Source organism: Schistocerca gregaria, chromosome 5 (genome assembly GCF_023897955.1).
Source record: "Schistocerca gregaria isolate iqSchGreg1 chromosome 5, iqSchGreg1.2, whole genome shotgun sequence".
Taxonomy (NCBI): Eukaryota; Metazoa; Arthropoda; class Insecta; order Orthoptera; family Acrididae; genus Schistocerca; species Schistocerca gregaria.
The window spans coordinates 170047937-170072703 of NC_064924.1; the positions used below are offsets into that span (position 1 = coordinate 170047937).

At 38.4% G+C, this 24767-nt stretch overlaps 1 protein-coding gene across 7 annotated transcripts in view; it reads right to left on the reverse strand.

The window, feature by feature from the left end:
* Positions 1–24767, reverse strand: part of LOC126272258 (uncharacterized) — a 79574-nt gene that overhangs the window by 47890 nt on the left and 6917 nt on the right. Inside the window, exons 1-3 of one of the 7 annotated variants that reach the window (XM_049974979.1) lie at positions 20032–20119; positions 859–1000; positions 315–760 (exon numbers count right to left, since the gene is read on the reverse strand). The exons of 1 other annotated variant lie outside the window; for it this stretch is intronic. In XM_049974979.1, the coding sequence (XP_049830936.1) occupies positions 315–345 (31 nt within the window). In that variant the 5' untranslated portion in view covers positions 346–760; positions 859–1000; positions 20032–20119. 5 more of the 7 variants (XM_049974980.1, XM_049974983.1, XM_049974982.1 and 2 more) reach the window with 5 other exon arrangements.

Genomic DNA, 24767 nt, shown 5'->3' on the forward strand with positions numbered 1-24767 from the left:
GTCACCGTTCTCAATAAAAAAGCATGCAAAATACAGTGTTTTCCAGAATGATCTTTACAACCTTGATCAGACATATTTCGGAAGGGGGAGAGATAGAAACGTGCACTTTGCAGCATAATGTTCATACACAACTAAGGTTCTATTAGCTGCCTAATAGAGTTTAGTGTGTCAGGATGACCATATTATCTAGACCAAAATTTGGGACACATTAAAAAATTTTAAAATTGAAAAAAAAAATCTTAATTAAATGAGATAATGTAAACTCTTACTTTAATTTGTTACAAAAAGTACAATAATATATATTTTGTTAGTACCTTCTAAGATGGAGTAGGAGCAAACATACATAATTGTCAATGCCTTAAGTTTTCTTCAGCATGTCTATATTCTTCCATAGCATGTGAAAACATTCAACTCAAGTTTTATCACAATTCAGTTCAGTCACCAACATTGCTTTTGTAGTTTCTACAACAAACTGTGGGTTGTCGCAGCCCGATACACTTAGGGTTGCCATACCTAGCTGGGACCTCGTTGGGACACACTGAGATGGCACAGAAATTAAGTAAAACATTTTTTTAATACAATTACTTTTTATTTAGAAAACAATTACATGGAACTTGTTGCAGCAAAAGTAGTTAGTACACTATATTTTTCAGAAGATTTCACCTTTTTCAGCAAGTTCCTTTCCCTTCTGCATATTAATAAAACTCCTTGCAAGTCAGCTTGCAGTTAAGCTGGCACTGTAAGATTGATTCCGCATTCCCTGGCAGTAATTGATTTCTTTTATCAGTCCTCTGGGCTGACATCAGTGCAAATATTTCCACAGTGGTGTTGTGTGATGCATAGAAAACAAATACTCACATAATTTTAGCAGTTGTCATTTGTGTTCAGGATTTTTGATCTCCTTAAGAAAGTAAATTCACTTTTCTTCCACAGAGTGTTTACACTGCCATTCTTTTGAGTCACGCTTGGTTCCTATAATGCTCTTCACATACACATATTCCTGAAAACAAATGCTACCTGAAATACTCACACTATTTTCAGTCAGGTACATAATAGTCTTTACAATCATCACTCAATCCGGGATTACAAATAGTATCACCCAATTAAATATTTGATATTTATTACAAGAAATAGCCCATTTCTCAAAGTAATAAAATGCTAGGGCACTGTCTCTTCCCCGAATTTAGAAATCAGATTAATTGTTACGTGGTTAGGATTCACATTCCTTAATTTGTTCAAATTTATCTTGGTTTACATGTCAATAAGACTGGCAGTCTTCCTTTCATTCACACATCTGAATGTCAATTGATATAATTCTTTATGCCATTATCGAGACACTATTCTTCTCCATGCTTTTTATATATTTTTTCACACAGAGCCAAGTTTGACTGCAGACACACGAAGTAAATTTCACTGATCAGATTACTGAAACAAAAAAAAAAAATTAAAAAAAACTTTAATTATTTAAGGGGGTCTATTTTCGGCATCAAAAAATTGTTTTAATGGAATCCAAAGATTAAGAATTCTCTCAACAGTGGGCATAAGCAACAGTGAGATAGAAGAGGCTGATGACTGTCATCAACAAATAAGCATAACTCTTCCAGCTTCCCTGTCTTTACTGTGTATACTGAAAAATAATTAAATATTTTCATGACGATTATTTTTATGTCAACAGTTAAAACTTCAGCTGCGCTTTATACAGTATCGCGGAGAATATGGGCAGGGCATCCAATGCATTCTATGTTTTTTCCTTGTTCTTTAATTTGGTGAAACACTTTTCTGCTGGCCGCATCGATGATGCCCTCCAAAGTTGATATTGGTATTGTCTCCACAAAGCATGATTTATTTACCTAATGGCATTTGCTGTTGCCTTAAAGTGACTAGACAAAACTCTGCAATTGTCTCTGATGTTTTGTTATTCAACAATCAAAATTCCAACATCACCTATTGGATTCTGTCAACTTCAGTAAAGTTTTGAACAACTAAAGGAATCATGTTTACAGCTTTGTGGTTATGTGTATGTACCTATGCATTAAAATGAAACTTCTTGCAAATTTTTTGTGCATTTGGACATGGAGTGTGGTGCATGGATATTTTAAATAATTGCTGTAGCTTTGGTCTTGGCTGTAGACTACTTTCCAGCTACTTTGGAGTCAGGACACAATGCGGCATTCAGTTTTACAGTACAGTCAAGAGAACTGAAGGACTGATGTTGCTTGACAACATTATAACCTTCTGTTAGTTCTGCAGCAGCAACGAGCAGTTGTTCCTGGTTACTTCTTTGATTGTGAACGTAGAAATTGGCTTTGATATCGATACTGCTGCGAATCTATTTGTATGATTCTTCGTAGAAATGTGATGCCTCACATCTGCCTCACCTCCATCGAGTTATTTAGATCAAGCAGCTACAAATCTCACAACGCTTCCTGGTCCGTACATCCTTTCTTGACAAAAGACCACTCTTTTGCGTAATCATACAAAAATTGACACTTTCTCTGTCAATCCTTTGGCATTTTCATAGGTTATGGTAAGTTTATGAGATGTTAATGGTCAACAATAACACTTTAGTTGTCGAAGTACTAGCCACTATACACTTTGCGCCCTATATACCAGCAGTAAACACTTCAAACATTATGTTACTAACTTGCACTCGTTGTTCATGTTACGTTTAAAAAGTTTAGTCCTCTCAGATCACTTTCAAATGGGAACTGCGCGATACTTCCTCCTTGCGCTGTTTAAACAGTTCCTGTTCCGTAGTATTGGAGAGGTCTAGTATTTTCTCGCATGATGGCGCTATGTCTAGAAGCTGTTTGCATCGTCAATGCAGCATGCAATGTCATCTGTGAGACGACTGTGTGAATACAAACTTGTTGACATAAATAAAACTAACTGAGGCTGCATTTACATGCTGCGCTAACAGATGATATTACTTCGGTATTTGAGCCAAGCTCGCAACAGCATGCTGCAAAATTGGGTCTTGTCGGCATGTTGGGGCAAGAAGGTGCATAGCAGTGACGGTCCTGATACATCCAGACAGATGGCAACGCTACATACAAAACTTATTTGAGAAAATACGCTATCAATAGCAGCATACTAATACAGGTGAAATGGAAATCTAATTCAGTATCAATTGTTACATAATTTCTGATCAATCCAGGAGAAATAGGTGTCCCAAATTACTTGGGAAAATATTTGAGGGCAGAGAGAGAAAAACCAAGACAGACACAAGAGGGGGCAGGGAGGGGGGGACGACAACGATGACAGGGATGCCGGGAACAGATGTTAACCTTGATTATGTGCGCCATCTTTACCACACAGGACATAAAAGTGGTATTTCAGTTCCATGTCTAGCCTAACATATTCTCATTAACGTGTGCTGTAGCACTATGACGTGAGCTCACAGTTACTGCAGTCCCGCCAAAGAAAAAAATGTAATGGAGTTCCACAGGACCAGCGTGTCAGATCTGGTCTGTACTAACCATTTCACACACTGTCAAAATTGGGGGAGTGGAAGGACCAGTAAAAAACTTGAATGAAAAAAATTAAAAACAGCCTTAGGTGTGTTTGAAAATTATGAAGCAAACCACACCTTCCTAACTATTACCATTTCTGACATATACATAATCAAAGAAATACAAATTATTTCTAACAACCTGTGTGTGTACAGGTGAGTGTCTAAGCGAGCTTGCCGCTTGGTTTTTTAGTAGACTAAAACGAAGAAACAAACTCAGGGCCAGTTCTCATTTAAAGAATTTCCCTAAGGTTTATTACAATCTATTTACTTCCAATCAATGGAATTTCAGCAGACACGAAAAAAGGTTCGGGTTTACCCGGACAGTTGCATAAAAATCCCTCTACTATGCCTCGGGAAGCCCTCCTCATTACCATGACCAATCCGGGGAAATCCAGACACACTGAAGACGTAGTTGGTGGTGCAAAACTGAGCTTGATGGTTCCCTTACGGATATATGAGGAAGAAAGCAACCTTGCCTCGTTTTAGAGACAGTTTGCATTCCGTTTTATAGAAAATGTGTGGTCATGTCCAAAAATTAAAAATAATTTTAATCTAGCCTGTAACCAATTATTCAACCATTTATTTGTGTGAAAGGTAAATAATCTGTACATAAAACTACATCATTGGCTACATACGTACAATTAACATCCACGCACACAATGCTGTTTATATTTCAAAATCTGTAGCGTATAAATAATCCATTAGCGGTGTAGCCGAGCTCACACCACTCTAGCACCCTGGGAGCGACAACTGGACTTATCAGACTGCAGGTGCACTCAATTCTTAGCAGAAACAACAGATCATTCTGGTGCTGTTAAATCATTATTGTTAACTGCACTCTGTAATCGCTTGCCGTCAGTAATAGTCGTTCTGATATCTGCAGTAACTTTTAGTTCAGCCTTCGTCGTATTTATTAATAGTGTGTTCGCGTTTGGCAGCAGAAAATTCAGAGGGTGTGGCGTTAAATGGAAATATTAAGATATTAGGGTATGCAGATGATCTAAACATCATTAGCGATACGAAAGAATCTGTAACAGCAAATGTGAATGCATTAATCAAGGCTAGTGAAGATGTAGGTCTAAGGATAAGTGAAGACAAAACTAAATACCTGGTTACTACTAGAATGCCAACAGCAGTAGATCTGGGAATGTTAAGAGTTGGAGACATGCAGTTTGAAAAAGTGAACACATTTAAGTATCCAGGCATGGACATCACTTCAAGAAATGAGATTGAATCCGAACTGAAGAAGAGATTACGGGCAAGAAATGCACGCTACTTCTCACGTGAATAGATTACTTTCATCACAGATATTGTCTAGGAATATAAAAATGAGAATATACAAAACTATTATACTACCAGTTATGCTGTATGGGTGTGAGACTTGGTCTCTCACTGTGCAAAATGAAAAGCCGTTTCGAGTATTTGAAAACAAAATTTTGAGGAAAATTTTTGGAGCAAAAAGGGATGACATTAGCGGAGAGTGGCGAAAACTGCATAACGAAGAGGTTCACGAACTCTATTCAAGTCCTGACATAATAAGTATTATTAAATCATGTAGGCTGCAATGGGCAGGTAATGTAGTTCGAATGAATGAGGGCAGGGCAGCGCGCAGAGTACCGGTAGGGCACTTAGAGGGGAAAACGTCCTGTGGGGAGTCCAAGGTGCAGATGGGAGGCCAATGTGAAGGCTGATTGAGGAGCCTAGGTATTGAAGGTGAATGGAAGGAAATAGCCCAAGACAGGGACAGATGGCGAAAATACGTTGCCGCGATAATGGACTCTCGAGTCCGGTATGACCAGTGTGTGTGTGTGTGTGTGTGTGTGTGTGTGTGTTCGCGTTGTACTGCGTGAGCTTTGTGTTTGCCGTCTGGAACAAAATGCCAAAATGCACAAATGAGTGGTTATTTTACACAAAAACTGAAAAAGATGTAGTGGTCTGCACCATCTGTGAAAAGGAAAAACGTTTTCACGGTTCATCCGTAATCTAATGGACCACTAGGAAGCACCATCAGTTCTCAAACATTGCGTCTCTTGATAATTCGTCAGAAGATGGAATTGGCAGTCAGCTCGCCCCATCCACTGCTGGCGCATGTCTACCTCTACCGTCTCTACGATGTGAGGCTAGAGGGGGCAAAAAATAACTTGACCAACAAACATAACCGGTTACTGAGAAGTAGCAGTTACTATAATAATCACTCATCTGATCATAGCAATTATTCTAAGAACTGCCAATAGTGCGTGATGCCAACTGTTTACCGAAGTGCGTACTACGTTTTCGCATCGCCTCAGACCACGGATAAACGAACAGAGCTGAAGGACTTACCAAGTATTCTATAGCTCATGTAAATAGCTGATGAACTGCGCGCCATCTGCTTCTAAAACTGCGTACTTCGTTTTTATGCTACCTTACAACGCAGTGAGACCATTAGAATTCGTGCGACCATGGAAACTGTAAGTTATTTTTCCGTGGCAGTTATCACTGTCAAGCGCGCGGGATCTATGGAAATAATCGTCAGTGGATGAGCGTACCTGTAAGTTATTTTTCTGTGGTAGTTACTTCTCGACCAAAATTCTTTTTCTCTGGAAGTTAGGGGCTACTATTACAGGTAACCTGGCAGTTGACAATCCTGTCCCGGATTCCAGTAGGTCGTAGCAGACGATATTTCCGGAGAGGACAGATACTGGAGATAAGGTGCGTCGACACGATGCCGATTTGTACCCGTGTAATTTCCTGGAAATGGTGGCCGTACATAAGGCGCATTGCTATCCATCTTCGCCAGGAATCTTTGCGCTTTTTAGCAGACGACGGGCAACTGGGATCCATACTTGTTCGTGTGTCGAGGTTATGCCATACAGCGATTTATGTTCAATAATGTCTGTTCACTGTGAAGAAAGCAAGCTTAAGATGTTTATAGACGATTGCGGACTAAGAAAGAAAGTCATATTTAAAGCCGCTTCTGAACATTACTTCAATAAAAATTCGAGATGTGTTGCCCTGAGCGTCACTTATTCGATAAAAAGTTCCCGATCGTATTTCTATAAACAATAAAATATCGTAAGTTTCGAAATAGGAAACTGAGATGAGAAGAGTGACCTAAAAATTTATGAAAAGTGTATATGAAAACCGTGGACGAATATTCGTGCTACAGCGACTTACAAGCACAACAGAGGAGAATGACGTGAACAAAAGAAGTGATGGAGTATGTGTAGCTCCTCAACAAACTACTAAAAACAAAAATGAAGCACACTGACGATGCAAATAAACGAGACTGAAAAACACAATCACCGTTCTAGTGGATTTCTGCGTCTATGAAATTCTCAAATTCGTCACGTCCGAGGACGCTAATCTACACATATTTCATGATTAAGTACAAATGACGCATTGAAAGCAAATTAACAATTATATAACGACTAAGAACCTCCCTTAAATATTTCTCAGTTTCAGGAACAATCACTTTTATTTTTATTTATTCATTCCTGTTCCACTGATTCAGTATGCATGGGAACTGCATGGATGTGGAACTAGTCAAACAATCAAATAATAAATTACAATTATCCCACATAAAAGTTAAAAATTTAATAGAGCTGAAATGGTCTGATTTGAAAGGAGGAATAAAAGTTCAAACGAGAATATAAGTCGCCAGTTAGTAGCTAACAGAATTTTACTGCCAGCCTTATCGCTGCGGTTTCCCACGCAGAAAATCTAAAATGTCGTCGTGACCTCCACCTGAAATTCGCATACAAAACGTTGTCACCGCTTTGAGTTTCTAGTACCTATGTTTTTTAAAAGCTTCTTTACCTACAGTAGCTTTTGCGTTTTGTTTTTTCTGTGGCCTTTTCATCACAACAAACGTAACGCAAGCTCCCAAGCAATAAAGGAGATTGATAGCAGACTGCTTGCGCAATGAGGATACGATATGGATACGAGAACGCCCATGCGTTACTTCCACCAATTTTTGTGTATGCCCTTTTATTCCGTGCGTCTGAGACTGCGCACGAGGAAAGAGGCATCATTTGAACATACGTAACTTTACCCTCGGAGGGGTGCATCGGTCTGACATACCACAGCTGACGTTAGGGGTCTCGAACGGCGGCTGGGCAAAAACTCATTGTCAGCGCATCATTGGTTCCCAGTCAGGAAATTTTTTTGTTACATTCTCATCCCGTTTAGTCACGTGAACACTTGCAAAATCGATTCCGGAAATCCGCTTCTGGTTGCCGGTTTACCAACTCCACGATCGATTTTCGCTCCCATGTAAACTCAGCCGGTATTGAAACGTGCTTGGGCTGCCAGGTTTCGTCTTCTTTTTTTTAAAAAAATCGGCTAATATGGACGGAGTGGTTTGTTGTACAGTGAAGGATAAGTAGAAATATTAGACTGAAACTGTTTACACCAAGTCGAACTGAAGAGAAATAGCAATTGTGCTTACTAATTCATAAACTGTATTATCTGTTTTCCAGGCGCCATATTTAACTGGGCTGGCAAATCCGCTTAACATGTAAACACGACAGCGAAAAACGGTTTCCGAAATTTGTCTTCTGGAAGATGTGTCACATGTAAACGTAGTGTCGGTCTGTGAGACCGTGTTCCGAAAATGCGCTCTCTCTTCCCGGCCTGATAGCCCTGGTGATGATGTTTGGTTTGTGGGGCGCTCAACTGCGCGGTTATCAGCGCCCGTGCAAATTCCCAAGCTTTTCTCAGCTCAATCTCGCCACTTTCATGAATGATGATGAAATGATGAGGACAACACAAACACCCAGTCATCTCGAGGGAGGTGAAAATCCCTGACCGCGCCAGGAATCGAACCCGGAACCCCGTGCTCGGGAAGAGAGAACGCAACCGCGAGACCACGAGCTGGGGACAAGACAGCCCTGGTGTCACGTATTTGTCGGTATGTCTGACTGATGTTCCAATCTCCTACGAGCTCTTTTTTCTTTATCAGAACATTTGATCAATTTGATTGCAAGTTTTGCTACCGCACTACGTTTGATATTTTTGTATTCACAGGTGATCGAAAAAACATGTTACAACTTGCGTTTTACGTTTAAATTTTAATTATTCAGTTTTTCATACCTTTGGTAAACTATTTACGCAATAGAAATATCCTAATTAGAAATTCTTTAAAAGAAACTTTTCCTGTTTTTCTTACAGATTCACAACGAAAACGGTCGAAAATAATTGTAGCTCTCGCACTCTCTCAAAATTACCTTGAAGACTCCGACTCGGAATAGAATTCAGATGAGTCAAATTCCGGATGAGGACCTTAGTATCCTATACCCTAGTAATGAAACAGATACTAACGGTGACTCTCCTGATGACGATTTCCGTGATGATGAAACTTTTGAGAAATTATTCAAGTATAAAATAGATAATTTCACGAAGAAACCTGAAAGCAATCACAGCCTGATATGTTTTAGGTTCTAGCTCATCTAAGCGTTCGGACGATGACAATCAAGATGATAGTGTCTTCCAGTTTCTCACTACGGAAGAAACAAATTTTCACATGGTAATCAGTTCCCATATGCGATGTGAACTGCAGCATTCAAACAACCTAAAAGTAGAGGGTGTACATAAAGTCTGGGAACACTTTCAATTATTTATTGCACAAGAACCAAACATTGTACAGATATCATACATATGTCGTTTTGAAGAGAAACCCTGAAAGTTTTTTTTTTTTTTTTCATGTATATCGCCACAGCATTGTAGACCTCTGTCACTGGATATTCCTACTTAGACATGTTGGAGCAATGGCTGATGCCTCAAATGCAATAGGACTCTTAGTTCATCTTTCAGCAGGATGGGGTTCCACCAACGACCTAGAAACCTGTTTCTAGGTTGTGTTGGTTCCAACCAATTTTCATCATAGAGTTAGTGGGTACCTGAACACAGAGCTGCCACTTAGATGGATCGGCCGTGCCACAGAAGGGAACAGCTGTTTCATGAAATGGCCTCCCCGATCACCAGATCTCACTCCGTGTGACTTTTTTCGGTGAGGACACATTAAGATCTGATGTATGTACCGCCTCTACCACGTGATGTAGCAGAGCTCCAGGAGAGAATACGCGAAGCGACTGCCACCGTCGACAATGCCATGCTGAGATTTACCGTATTGACGTCTGCCAAGTCACTCGTTCGAAGAAAAAAAAAAAACTTTTCAGAGTTTTTCTTCAAAATGCCAAATGTATGATATCTGTACCAGGTTTAGTTCTTGTGCAATAAATAACTGAAAGTGTTCCCGGACTTTATGTACACCCTGTGTGGCTATCCAAGATATAAGGTTCTATCATGGTAGGAGAAAAACCAGTGCCAGAAGAAGTGTGCTGCCTTTTCTTTATGACAACATGACAGATGACTTTAAAACATACCAACGAAAATTTGGCAAAATTGGGTTCTGCTAATGAACTACAAGAAGGCATAACTCACAAAGACACCACTGTAAAGGAAGTGAACACTAGAGCACTTGACCGCGAAAGCAAAGGTCCAAAGTTTGAGTCTCGGTGCAGCACACAGCTTTATTCTGCTAGGAAGTTATACATCAGTGCACATTCGGCAGATCATAGGAAAAAGATGGGTGTTTGGCCAAGAACTACACATGCTGTCTATCGACTTCAGAAAAGCATATGACTGCATTCATCAGGAAAATACGCAGAGGTGTCTGGAAGAGTTCGGTTTTGCCAAGAAACTAGGAAGCCTCACGAAGGCCTGCCTGATGGATACTACAGCAAAGGAAAAAATTGGAAATAATGTGACTGAAGCATTCAACATTAAATCTGAGCTATGGCAAGGTGATGGACTATCACCTGTTCTTTTCAGTCTCACATCAGACAAGATAATGCGAGAGATGTCATCTAATGAACTCAGAGGAGTCCAGACCGGGGATGTGAACATCAAGTGCCTTGGATATGCAAATGATATAGTGCTACTATCTGGGTCACAAGAAGAATTACGGGAAATGGCTGACCTTCTGGAAACAACAGCAAGGAAAACTGGACTTCAAACCAATTGTGACAAGACGGAATACATGGTTCTACACCGTAGACATAAAGAAACTCAAGAACCACTTCCACCCTTACATACAACTGAAAGTTCGTATCGTCAAGTCAGGGAGTTCAAATATCTAGGCGCAGTGTTTAGAGATGAACTATCCAGTAAACTGGAAATACAGGCAAGCCTACAGGCCTCAATGCCTGTTACCATGGCCTTAATGCTCTCCTCAAAACCAAAAGTTTGTCAAGACATTTCAAAATAAGCATCTACAAAACACTCCTACAGCCAGTAGTACTAAACGGATGAGCCACCTGGAGTACAACCAAGCAGGATCTGAACAGACTGATGATATTTGGAAGGAAAGTCCTTCGGAAGGTTTTTGGACCATTTTATGATAAAAAGAGTGAAAAACGGAGGATTTGTCACAATATAGAGTTGTATATTTACAAAGAGCCGAACACCATGGCTATAATGAAAACATGATGACTCAAGTGGGCAGGGCATGTTGCTCGAATGCAGAGCAACCGATGGCCGAAAACTGTACTCAACACCAAGCCAACCACCAGACGGCCCATAGGAAAGACCTAGGGGTCAATCCAAATGAAGTGGTCCAATAAAAATTAAGTTGGTTGCTTGACCATTTTCAAATATTTTAATTTTTCTATATTTGATTACCCTGTAATTGAGAAGTTCAAAACAGTTTTTTTTTTCTTAAGTTACCTTTCACCTTTACTGAATGGCAGCCATTTTCGTTTTTAAGTGCGCAATGATGTTTCAGTTTAGAGACGTTAGCCAATATATGAATATCTCTGCACTGGGTTAAGTTACAACATTGCAACTGACATGACTGTTTTTAGAAAAATGTCCTCTACAACATTGTCTAATACACAAAATACCCGAAATTCAAAAATAACCAGTCAAAATAACCCTCAAAGTTTGGTATCCAAATGTTCATCAATCCACTTTTTAGGCCAAAAAATAACAAACAAGGAGTGCTTTATGAGAGTCTAATTTTTACCTATAGTTAGATATCACACACTACTAGCCTCATATAGAGCCAGAACACTTTCAAATGTTTCCTTAATTTTTTATGAATTTTTGAAGTTTGAAAATTTTCGTTTATTATAAAGTTTGGAGTCAGTTATCTCAGGTGGGACTGAATATCAAAATATGATTTTTGCATAGTTTGTACACCTATATCATAACAACGTACCAAAAAAAATTCAACATTGACATCTGACTGTGAACAAAGGTATGAATTTTTGAAGATGAGGAGATAATTCACATTACTTTACAACTGATATTATGGCTGTTGCCTATTCATGTGTGATATTGGCAGGATATAATCAATTATTACTGAAGTAAGGTACTGAATTATATACAAAAAGTGAAACCTCACTGAAATTTACATTTATATTATTTTGACATACTGAAAATAAATATTTTCAATTAACGCTCTTTGAGATGCAACTCTTCCTAAACCTGATGGTGAATGGTAAGAACACTTATTTCTTCATACAGCTTCTGTGATATAGAATAAGACCTCCCAGTTTCTGGGGTAAGTTCAAGCACTGAAAGTTTCCTTAAAACATTTTTCATTGGTATCCAAACTATGTCACTAAGAGATTTCTTGAACGATGTTCTTGGGCCAGCAGGGTGGTAAAAATGCACAAAACATCATTGTTTTCCAACCTCTGAAAGCCACCACTGTCCATCATACACATGCCATTATGCCATTCAACGTTAGAGATGTAATTTTACTGACATAATGATCCTCACAAATTTCGGTTTTTCGTGTTGCACATAATTTAACTAAGTTTTCTGCAATGCCAAGGAATTTGTGGAAATGCCTTGTTCCTTTTATTGCTATACAGTTTTCAAATCTGGTTTGAAGTGCTGTTTTCACATGCAGAACCATTTCTCCTTCTTGATCAGAAAATACGTAATGTCTTTAATATTATCCTTGCAAAAGACATACGTGTCCGGTTCTGTGAGAATTTGGTCTATGGTTGGTCTTTGTAGGCCTTTACTTACTTCATGTTTGGTTGTACCTTCTACTCCATCACATGCATTTTTACCATGGCAAGATGCAAAAAAAGTGCCATTCAGCCTCCAACTCATAAGTCTATTTTGTGGTTGCACCGATTTGAAAAATTCTTTTTGTTCTTCTACTGATTATCACTTCCATGTGAAAAGTATATCTGCTTCTCAACCTTGGGAAAATTTTCTCTTATGTAATTTATTACATACTTTTGAAACACATGTACAGCCAAAGTGTTGTGCTCCAAGTAGTTACTTACAAAGCAAATTGAAGAACTGCAAACTTCATCTTTCTCATTTTTAAAGTAGAGAATAAATAGATGCACCATTGCCTGGTCACTGACCCAGTGGTACCCTTGTATTGCATCCTGAATCACAAATGTAAAATTTTCTGCAAAATCAGCTAGCACTATGCATTCAGTTTCATGAAGTTGTGCTTTTTTGTCCATCAAAAATTCAAAAACTTACTTTGGATTTTAGAAACACAGTGTAGACTTTTGAGTTTTTGTAAGTTATCAATTAAAGATTCCAAGTACTCTTCCTGACATTTAACCACTGTTGTCATTTCTGTCCTGTCAGTTGTGACCCAATGTTTGAAGGTAATACTGTCTGGCATTTCATCATCATATTCGTGAAACAATTCATTAACGGTTTCCTTACCAGGGCACTTATTACACAAACTTATCATGCAGTCATAACTGTTAGTGCCACAGACCATGGTTTTACACTTTCAATCATCAGTTTGACATTTTGATGATATAAACACACACATATGGAGTGTGACCCTGAGGATCCAGCCAAACTACACCACTCAGGGCAGAGGTCACAAAATTTTGCATTCAGGATGAGAATTTTTGAAAGCTACATACAGTTCATTTAAATTTGACAGCACTAGTCGTTTCTGCTTTGTTACTTTAACTCCATTTATAACAAGTCTCTTGCTATCTTTGCAATCTGGGCACATACTACTATTTCCATCATCTTAAAAAAACTGCTTGATCTTTTTAATTGTTTCTTCACTTATACTTACTCCCTTCTTCTTTCCTAAAACTGGAAGAATGCCTTGCTCTTTCACTAATTTTCAGTTTAATTTAACCAAACAATGAGAAACGTTGAATTCAAGAACTATATTTTCTCTTGACCATGAGTCAGGGAGCAAACTTAAAATTTTAACATTTTCCTCTTTAGATGTCACTGAACACTTAATTTTTAATTTCTCTATTAAGCTCAAATATTCAGTGTCAGATGATACTGGTGGTAGGTTTTCTTCTTCTTTACAAATAATGTTGGTATCTGTATTATTAAAGCATGATTCCAAGTCTTTTCTAATTTTGTCTGAAATTTGTTGTTCCTTATTTTCAATAGCAGCTTTTCATTTCTGCTACTTAATTTTATTATTTTCAAAGTAGGAGATGTGTCTAACTTGTTGTTGTTGTGGTCTTCAGTCCTGAAACTGGTTTGATGCAGCTCTCCATGTCTAACTTATAACAAGCAAAATCCATATGCTAACAGCTTCCTCATTAGGAATATAAATGTCATTAACAAGGTTACATGACTCTGGGCACAGGGAATTTCCAGGAATCACATTACATTTCACTTGGGAAGCTGTTTCACTCTCACATAAGAAGGACAACAAGTTTTTTGAAACCAAACTTTAAACTGTTTTGTGACACACTTCACTTGCTATCTGTCCAACAGAGCAGTGTTCATCCATGTTATTGCATTCCAGTTAATCTCTCAAAATTAATCACAAATTACACACAGAACAAAGCATGTAACACATTCTACACTCTCGATGAAGTATGTACATCCACTCTAACAGAGGTTTCAGAACAAACTGACTACAACAATGCCACACTCAGCAATAATGTACTTCTACCATGTCACACCCAGCAATAATTAACTTCTTTATTGACAATAAACCTAAACGTAACTGGGCATTTTTATTACCATAGAACAAAAGCAAAAGCTCCTATTGCACTATTAAAAATAAATAAATTAAATGAATATTGGGTGATAGTTTTAACTAAATATATGTCTCAATTAAATTTTATTAGAATGAAACAATAAACCATTTAAACAGGCAACAGCCATAAGATCAGTTGTAGAGTAATGTGAATTATTTCCTCATTTTCAAAAATTCATATCTTTGTTCAGTCAGATATCAATGTTGAAATTTTTACAGTACATTGCTATCATATAGGTGTACAAACTGCAAAAATCATAATTTTATATTCAGTCCTACCTGTGATAACTAACCCCAACTTAACAATTAATAAAAATTTTCAAATTTCAAAAATTCATAAAAATTAAGGAAACATTTGGAAGTGTTCTTGCTCTATATGAGGCTAGTAGTGTATGATATCTTACTACAGGAAAAAATAGACTCTCATAAATCACTCCTTGTTTGTTATTTGTGGGCCTAAAAAGTGGATTTTTGAAAATTTGGACACCAAACTTGGAGGTCATTTTGACTGGTTATTTTTGAAGTTAGGGTATTTTGTGTATAGACAATGTTGTAGAGGACACTATTCTAAAAACAATCATGTCAGTTGCAATGTTGTAACTTAACCCAGTGCAAAGATATTAAAATTTTCACTAATGTCTCCAGACTGAAGAATTGTCGCGCGTCTACAAATAAAAATGGCTGCTATATAATATAGGTGCAAGATAAATTCTTTAAACAACTGTTTTGCACTTCTCAAATATAGGGTAATCACATATAAAAAATTAAAATATTTAAAAATGGGGAAGAAACCATCATTGGACCTCTTCATATGGATTGACCCCTAGAACTCGATGGAGTGACTGCGTATCCAAAGTCCTCCAGAGAGTGGTACCGCTGGAAGAATGGCAGAAAGGAGCTGAATACAGGCTGAAGTGGAGGCAATCTCACAAAGCAGCGCGCGGTCCATTGGGCCTGATCGTGTAAAGTAAAAGTACCTACTTTCATCAGAATCTGCTTACTATATTCATGCTTAGATCATTCTCTACAATTTTTATCCCCCAGCCACATGCACCAACTTACCTCCATTACTAAAGTAATTAATATTTGATGCCTTAGAATGTCCCCTATGAACATTCCTTTCTTAAAATCAAATTGTGCTACAATTTTCTTTTTCCCCCTAATTTGATTTAATACCTCTTCATAAGTTATTCAGTCTATGCATCAATCCATTTGGCCTCCGCCAAGTGTTGTATGGTGGACTGCAGAGTAAGAAAGAAGATCCAATCTTCAGCATTCTTCTTTAGCACCACATTTCAAAACCTTCTATCCCTTCTTGTCTGACCTGCTTATTGACTATGTTTCATTTCCTTATAAGGCTATAGTAACACAAATACCTTCAGAAAGGCTTACTACATTTTAATTTATATTAAATGTTAACAAATTTCTCTTCTTCAGGAATGCTTTTCTTGTTATTGCCAAACAGCATTTTATATCCTTTCTAATTCAGCTATTTCAGTGTCCTAATAGTATTCTTTTCGGACATTATCCCTTCTGTTCAATGACTCTTTTAAATCCTTCTCTGTCTCTGACACAATTACAATGCCATTGGTAAACCACAAAGTTTCCAAATTTACTCTTGTTTTCTTGTCCAATGTACAAATTGAATAACACTGTGTGTAGGCTACAACCCTGGCTCACTTTCTTCTCAACTACCACTTCCCTTTCATTTCCTTCAGTTCTTAAAACTGCAGTCTGATTTCTGTACAAACTGAAAATAACCTTTTGCTCTCAGTATTTCATCCCCGATACCTCCAGAATGTCAAAGAGTGTAGTCCAGTCAATATTGTCATAAGCTATCTCTACATTTATAAAAGCTATGTAGGGTCGGCTTTCTTCAACATGGCTTCTACAGTAAGTCTCAGGGGCAGTAGGTAACTCATAGGGTCAGTATTTTCTTGGGTGTTTCCACATTTTATGAAACCCCCAACTAATCTTCCCAGAAGTTAGTGTTTATATTATTCTGTAAATTATTCACATCAGAATTTTGTAACCATAATTTATTAAACTAACTGTTTGGTAGTATTCACACCTGTCTACTTTGGTATAGGAATTATTAAATTTTTCTTAAGCTCCTGATGGTACTTCTCCTATCTCTTATATCTCATACACCTGTTGGAATAATTTTGCCTTGATTGATTCTACAAAAGATCTCAGTAATTCTGAGGGAATGTCATCTACTCCAGGGGTTCTGTTTGGATTTAGGACCTTCAGTGATCTGTCAAATTCTTCCCACAATATCATATCACCACCTTTATTTCCTCCTCCCTTTTTCTGTAATGCTGCCTTCACGAGAACTGATGAAATGTTATCAAAAGCTGATAGTGGATTGATCACACACACACACACACACACACACACACACACACACACACACACACACACACACACACACACACACCTTTAGCAAATTGTATAGCTTGTGGTGCTTTCTGCTTGTTTATCATGTCTTTGTTGACTATAAAAATTTTCAGGCTATATGTAGGTTTTGCTTGTTTATCATGTCTTTGTTGACTATAATAATTTTCAGGCTATACGTAGGTTTTTAGATGCTTTGTCAGACGATGCTTCAACTGTAATAAAGGCTAAAGAACTATGAGGTAAACAGTATTTGCCATATGAACTGTGTCATACATTGACATTACTTTCTGACAAAGCCAAGAGAAAACATAGCAGTGTTTTTAGAAAGGAGAACAAATGGCCAATTGACAGATGTTAATGATGTGCTTGAAGATAATGCAAAACAGAGACTTGAACAAAACTTACATAAAAATCTTGATGCAGATGTTGCAATGAACAAGAATAGTGATGATCATTTAAAACAAAATATCAATTTTTAGATGTCAAACAGAATATTTCTCTTCTGTTTGTAAATATCTGCAAAGTGATACAATGTAACACCACAAAAAAATCTTACGGGATGTTTGTTATTAAATGACTATGCAATCCGTCCCAAATTTTGTGGATATACAACTGGCATCGGTTTTGCCTATATAGTTGCACCTTTCTTGCCATATTTTTGCATATAATATCCAAGGTCTAATGATTAAATAGGCTCAATGCAGGTTAAGCAAGTAAATGACTTCACTCCACTGATAGGATCATGGGTAAATGTAGTCAGTCTAAAAAGGAGGCTGCTTACAAAATACTTGTGTAACTTGTCTTACAATATTGTTGAAGTGTGTGGGATTCAAATCAAATAGGACTAACAGTGCAATTGAATACAAACATTAGTGGACAGCACTAATAGTGACTAGTTTGATCACAGAAATACTGAAAAATCTGAACCATCAGCTGCTGAAACAATGATAACACATCCCACAAAAGTCTACTTCAAAAAAGTTTCAAGAACTAGCATTAAGTGAGGAACTTAGGAATATATGACAGCTATATATAAATTAACCACCAACTGGTTGTTAAAAAAAAAAAAAACCCTTGATAAAATTTATTTTCATGCCTGCACAATATGTACTTAAAACTTGACATTATTTCACACAGTCACCAACCATCAGTTTCCTTATTCCTTCATCAAAGAATGGTGGCACCTGATGTTTGGGCCAGTTGCGGAGTGCATTCCTGCCAGCCAGGCCTTCATCTTGGGGAAGATACGTAACCTGCTTGGTACCAAGTTCGAACTATTGAGAGAATGTTGACAAACACCCGTTTTTCCTTTGTTCAATTTATAGTATAGGGTTGCACATTGTCACACAAAGTGTATGATTCCTTTGGTAATCATCCCACACAAAATTTATGTAACCTAACCTCTCTATGACAAAACCAATAAGGAAAGTGATGATTGATGTAGCATAACTCTTCATTATCAAACACACAAGCTCCATAAAGCTGAAAGAATGTTTAACAGCCTACCAGGGGTTAGCTTATAAATAGTACTTTTTACAACCCCTTATATGTCACTGCTGTAGAAACCACGAACACAAAATTACGACAATTACAGTACACACACACAGTCTCTTACACCATCATTCACTCTTCCCATGCGAAAGCAACAATAAAAAGCAGCAATGTTTGTTTTAACAGGGAGCATGCTCTTCCATGCACTTCACTATGGTTTGCGAAGTATGGATGTATGAAATACCTGTCATTCATATATCTATTGTAACACAGCTAGTTACTCAGTTTTGCATGATGGTAAAACAATGAAAATGACAGCAATGTGTGTTTTAATTGCAAGTATATTCTTCTGTGTACTTTTTCGAGTCTCGGTCCAGCACACAGTTTTCATCTGCCAGGAAGTTTCATATCAGCGCACACTCCACTGCAGAGTGAAAATTGCACTCTGGCTAATCATGTAACTTACTTCAAAACACCATGCAGTGAGAAAAGTAATGAAAGAGGAAAAAGACTAATTTTCCTTTAACCAATCCCATCTTTTATATCAAAAGTGAAGTACCTTCCTATCTAGCTGAAAATGAAGCTAACACATACAAAACCTAATCATGTGGCTTATTTCAAATCACACTGCAGCACTGAGAAGCATATTTTTGTACTTGCAGGCCAAGGAGCTGGCCATTTGACATGCCTTCACACCCTGTTTTATGGAATTATTTTCTGGAGGAATGTAACTAAAGTAAAGAAAACTCTGATTTAGCTTTCAGTACAAGCTGTAAGTACGTTGTATACAGTACACAGCCACAAATCATAAGCTGCCCCTTAAAAGATCTAGAAAATCTCTCAGTCACTTCCCAGCACAATATTTTCTTAGCGATACTTGTTGCAAGAAATAAAAAGCAGTATCAGCTGTAATGTTGTTTCCACAATCACTGTACATTTAAAAACTATGTAGGGCTCAGAGAGGTGTTCTGTATTTTGGTGCAAATGCCTTCAGCAACAGCCAATTAGTCATAAAAGAATAAACTGAGCATCATAATAAATTCAATAGGCGATTACAAAACTTACTTTGTTTAGCTTCATAAAACTTTGATTATCTAATATCTAGAACAAAAGATTTTTATAGCTGTATAGAAGTAGGCCTAGCAATGTTTCTATTCACATAATGTTAATTGTTGTTTAATAATAAATATCAATATACCCATGTAGCGACTAGGTACGTAACAATAAGTGACAATTAGCAATGACAGCTTCACGTTGCTGTCATCACACTATAAACTGTATTTAAAAACCGTGAAATACTTTGTATTATAATCTAAGACTAAGATGTGTCCGCGTTTCCTTTCAAAGCATCGTAATATCTAATATACTTCGTACACTCTAAACATTACACAGTAGAATATAACTGGCATCTACGAAAAACCGAGCGGGCATAATGTTAGGCAGTAATAGTTCCTACTCTAAATTTAAAGCCTAGCAGAAATTTGTAACAAAAAAACACAGTTCAACTCACAGAATACACCTTCAAAACGGCGTGATTGTCATGTTGATCAACAAACACCAGTACGACAACAAAGTGAACCGGTTTGCATGCTATATTGACATACAAATGAGACAAGTATTTTTCAAACAATACCTTCATCAAGATAGCTGCGATCCGTATTTTCGAGAATAAGTTGTTGGGCAAGTTTAAACTGCCCTTCTTCAAGAGCTCTCGTAATTGGAGTATCATTAATTCCAATCTGCGCTTGATAAACAGGTATGGCACGAAAAACAAAAGCGTCAACCATTTTCTCCAAAACACTGCGTCTTACTCAAAGCTTTCTCAGATTACATTACACAACCACCACACTTTGTTGTTAAACTTCACTGCGGTATACGAAAACCAAAGATCCTCTCCAACAGTTCGCAGCTAATACTAAACACAAAGTATCGATTATATAATTAAACGTCAAATCACATTGCAGTCAATTTTTGTGCTAAATGCGGAGATGAAACTCGTCCGATTTCCCACAGACAACGAAAACTTTCACACGCGTACTCTAATCATCCATCTGCCAGGCGACTGACTTAGCTCACTGTCATACCAGCTGGCATGACAGTTAAAAACCGTTGTAAGACATAACAGTAAAGCACTGCAAATCTCTACAGGATCCCTTTGCTGCAACATTCATTCATCTCGCTTAGCTTCTTTCTATCAATTCATCTGGTACTCCGAACCCCCAGAGGCTCGAAATACGTACGTGTCATTAGTATATTATGTTGAAACTTCCTGCCAGATTAAAACTGTGTGCCGGACCAAGACTCGAACTCGGGACCGTTGCCATTCGCGGGCAAGTGCTCTACCATCTGAGCTACACAAACACGACTCATGCGCCGTCCTCACAGCTTCAATTCTGTCAGTATCTCGTATCCTACTTCCCGAACGTCACAGAAGCTCTCCTGCGAGCCTTGCACTTCGGAGCGGAGTGTGCGCTGATATGAAACTTCCAAGTCTTGGTCTGGCACACAGTTTTAATCTGCCAGGAAGTTTCATTTCAGTGCACACTCCGCTGCAGAGTGAAAGTCTCATTCTAGCATATTATGTTACTTACCCTGTATGACGAAAACCGATACGGTAGCAAGAACAAGTAGGGATCCTGCAGTAGTTGCACCCTATAAAAAATACTCAATATTACTAATAAAAGTTATTAAAAATTCAAAGAACATGCTCATATGTCAGAAACCAGTACTTCCGACAACAGACCTGAGGCTGTATGGAATGTAGTTAAGTGAGAGAGAAGACAACCAGCCACAAACCAACACCACAGCACTCTTGAATTGAGTGGAAGGGATACAAGAGATGAGTTACAGGTAGCAAGTAATTAATAATCATTTCTTAAACATAGTTGAAAGCATAGGGACAAACAGTGCAAGAGCAAAATCACAAGAGCATTGAAACTGTAAATTTCATAAAATCCAGCCATATGAATTTATCACCAAGTTCTCTTTCTGAAAGTAAGAAAGTTACACATTATTTCAAAAATAAAAGCTCATATAGTTTTCCTGGAGTTTCCAGTACAGTACTAAACATTTATTCCCATGTAACAAGTCCAGTCTTATCTGAAATATGTAATGCATCAGTAATTCAAGGCATTTTGTCAGATAGACTGAAATATGCCGTTGTTAAACCCGTCTTTAAGAAGGGTGATAAGTGAAATATCAATAATTACGACCTGTCTCGTTTCTGACATCATTCCCCAAAATTTTTGAGAAGGTGATGTATTCTAGAATAGTATCTCACCTCTACAACAATATTATTCTTAGGAAATTACAGTTTGGGTTTCAGAAGGGTTGCTCTAAAGATAATGCCATTTACATATTCGATAACCAGATTTTGGAAGCATTAAATAATAAAAAATCATTTCTTGGTATATTCTGCGACCCCTCTAAGGCATTTAATTGTGTGAATCACGGTATTCTCCTAGATAAATTAACATTATATGGAACTGATGCTATAGCCAATCAATGGATAATGTCATATCCAGCCAAAAGAATTAAGAAAGTTGTGCATAGTAATTCAAGCAATATAGTCCAGGCACATAATTCTGACTGGAGAGAAGGTTCAATCTTAGGTCCATTACTGTTCTTTATATGGGTAAACGATCTTCCATCTAGTTTACAACAAGCAGAATTAAGTTCTTTTTGCAGATGACACTAGTATTGTAATCAGTCCAAATATATATATATACAGAAACAGAAGAAATGGTAAACAAATTTTTAAAAGTATCATTGATTGGTTTTCTGCAAATGGTGTCATCCTCAATTTTAAAAAGACACAACATATTCAGTTCTGCACATTTAGAGGTACTATACCAATCAGAAGTTTAACACATGGTGAGGAAATAATAAATAGGCTGGAGACTTCAAAATTTTTAGGGATCCATATTTTTACAATTTAAACAGGAAAAAAACACATTTTGAAACTTCTAAAATAGCTTGGTTTAGCCACATTTACACTTAGAATCATTGCAAATCTTGGGAGAGACAAATCAGTAAACTGACACATTTTGCATATTTTCATTCAATAATGTCATGCAGAACAATGTTCTGGGGTAACTCATCTTTAAGCAAGAAAGTCTCTGTTATGCAAGACCATGATGTGAGAATAACACTTGGTGCTCATCCATAATTATTTGGTACTCATCTGTTTTAGGAGTTGGGAATTCTGACTACTGCTTCAAAGTATATTTATTCCCTTATAAAGTTTATTGTAAACAATCCACTACAGTTCCAGAGGAACAATGAGGTATATAATTACAATACCAGAAGGAAAAATGACATTCTTTACTCCATGTTAAGGATGTCTTAAGCACAAAGAGGAGTGCACAATGCTGCAACAAAAATTGTTAATCATTTACCCAGTGATATAAAATGTCTGACAGATAGCAAAGTAAAATTATATATATATATATATATATATATATATATATATATATATATATATATATATATATATATATATATACTCCTGGAAATTGAAATAAGAACACCGTGAATTCATTGTCCCAGGAAGGGGAAACTTTATTGACACATTCCTGGGGTCAGATACATCACATGATCACACTGACAGAACCACAGGCACATAGACACAGGCAACAGAGCATGCACAATGTCGGCACTAGTACAGTGTATATCCACCTTTCGCAGCAATGCAGGCTGCCTTTCTCCCATGGAGACGATCGTAGAGATGCTGGATGTAGTCCTGTGGAATGGCTTGCCATGCCATTTCCACCTGGCGCCTCAGTTGGACCAGGGTTCGTGCTGGACGTGCAGACCGCGTGAGACGACGCTTCATCCAGTCCCAAACATGCTCAATGGGGGACAGATCCGGAGATCTTGCTGGCCAGGGTAGTTGACTTACACCTTCTAGAGCATGTTGGGTGGCACGGGATACATGCGGACGTGCATTGTCCTGTTGGAACAGCAAGTTCCCTTGCCGGTCTAGGAATGGTAGAACGATGGGTTCGATGACGGTTTGGATGTACGGTGCACTATTCAGTGTCCCCTCGACGATCACCAGAGGTGTACGGCCAGTGTAGGAGATCGCTCCCCTCACCATGATGCTGCGTGTTGGCCCTGTGTGCCTCGGTCGTATGCAGTCCTGATTGTGGCGCTCACCTACAAGGCGCCAAACACGCATACGACCATCATTGGCACCAAGGCAGAAGCGACTCTCATCGCTGAAGACGACACGTCTCCATTCACGCCTGTCGCGACACCACTGGAAGCGGGCTGCACGATGATGTGGCGTGAGCGGAAGACGGCCTAACGGTGTGCGGGACCGTAGCCCAGCTTCATGGAGACGGTTGCGAATGGTCCTCGCCGATACCCCAGGAGCAACAGTGTCCCTAATTTGCTGGGAAGTGACGGTGCGGTCTCCTACGGCACTGCATAGGATCCTACGGTCTTGGCGTGCATCCGTGCGTCGCTGCGGTCCGGTCCCAGGTCGACGGGCACGTGCACCTTCCGCCGACCACTGGCGACAACATCGATGTACTGTGGAGACCTCACGCTCCACGTGTTGAGCAATTCGGCGGTACGTCCACCCGGCCTCCCGCATGCCCACTATACGCCCTCGCTCAAAGTCCGTCAACTGCACATACGGTAGACGTCCACGCTGTCGCGGCATGCTACCAGTGTTAAAGACTGCGATGGAGCTCCGTATGCCACGGCAAACTGGCTGACACTGACGGCAGCGGTGCACAAATGCTGCACAGCTAGCGCCATTCGACGGCCAACACCGCGGTTCCGGGTGTGTCCACTGTGCCGTGCGTGTGATCATTGCTTGTACAGGCCTCTCGCAGTGTCCGGAGCAAGTATGATGGGTCTGACACACCGGTGTCAATGTGTTCTTTTTTCCATTTCCAGGAGTACAATCTAACTTCTGCACCATTTCAGTGCAATAACATGTTTATTGTAATAAGTACTGTAGCAGTTGTATTACATGTTTATTACCTTTTAAATAAAAAAACATTTTTTTAAATTTTAAATTCAGTGCAGTAATGCTAAGAGACCTATGGAGAAAAGAGAGCCACTTGTATAAATAACAATAGCTCAGATGAAAACTCAGTTCTAAGCAAAGAAGTGAAAGCAGAGAGATGGAAGGAGTATATAGAGGGTCTGTACAAGGAAATGTACTTGAGGACAATATTTTGGAAATAGAAGAGGATGTAGAAGAAGATGAAATGGGAGATACAATACTGCGTGAAGAGTTTGACAGAGCACTAAAAGACCTGACTCGAAACAAGGAGGCGGGAGTAGAAGTAGACAACATTCCATTGGAACTACTGACGGCCATGGGAGAGCCAGTCCTGACAAAACTCTACCATC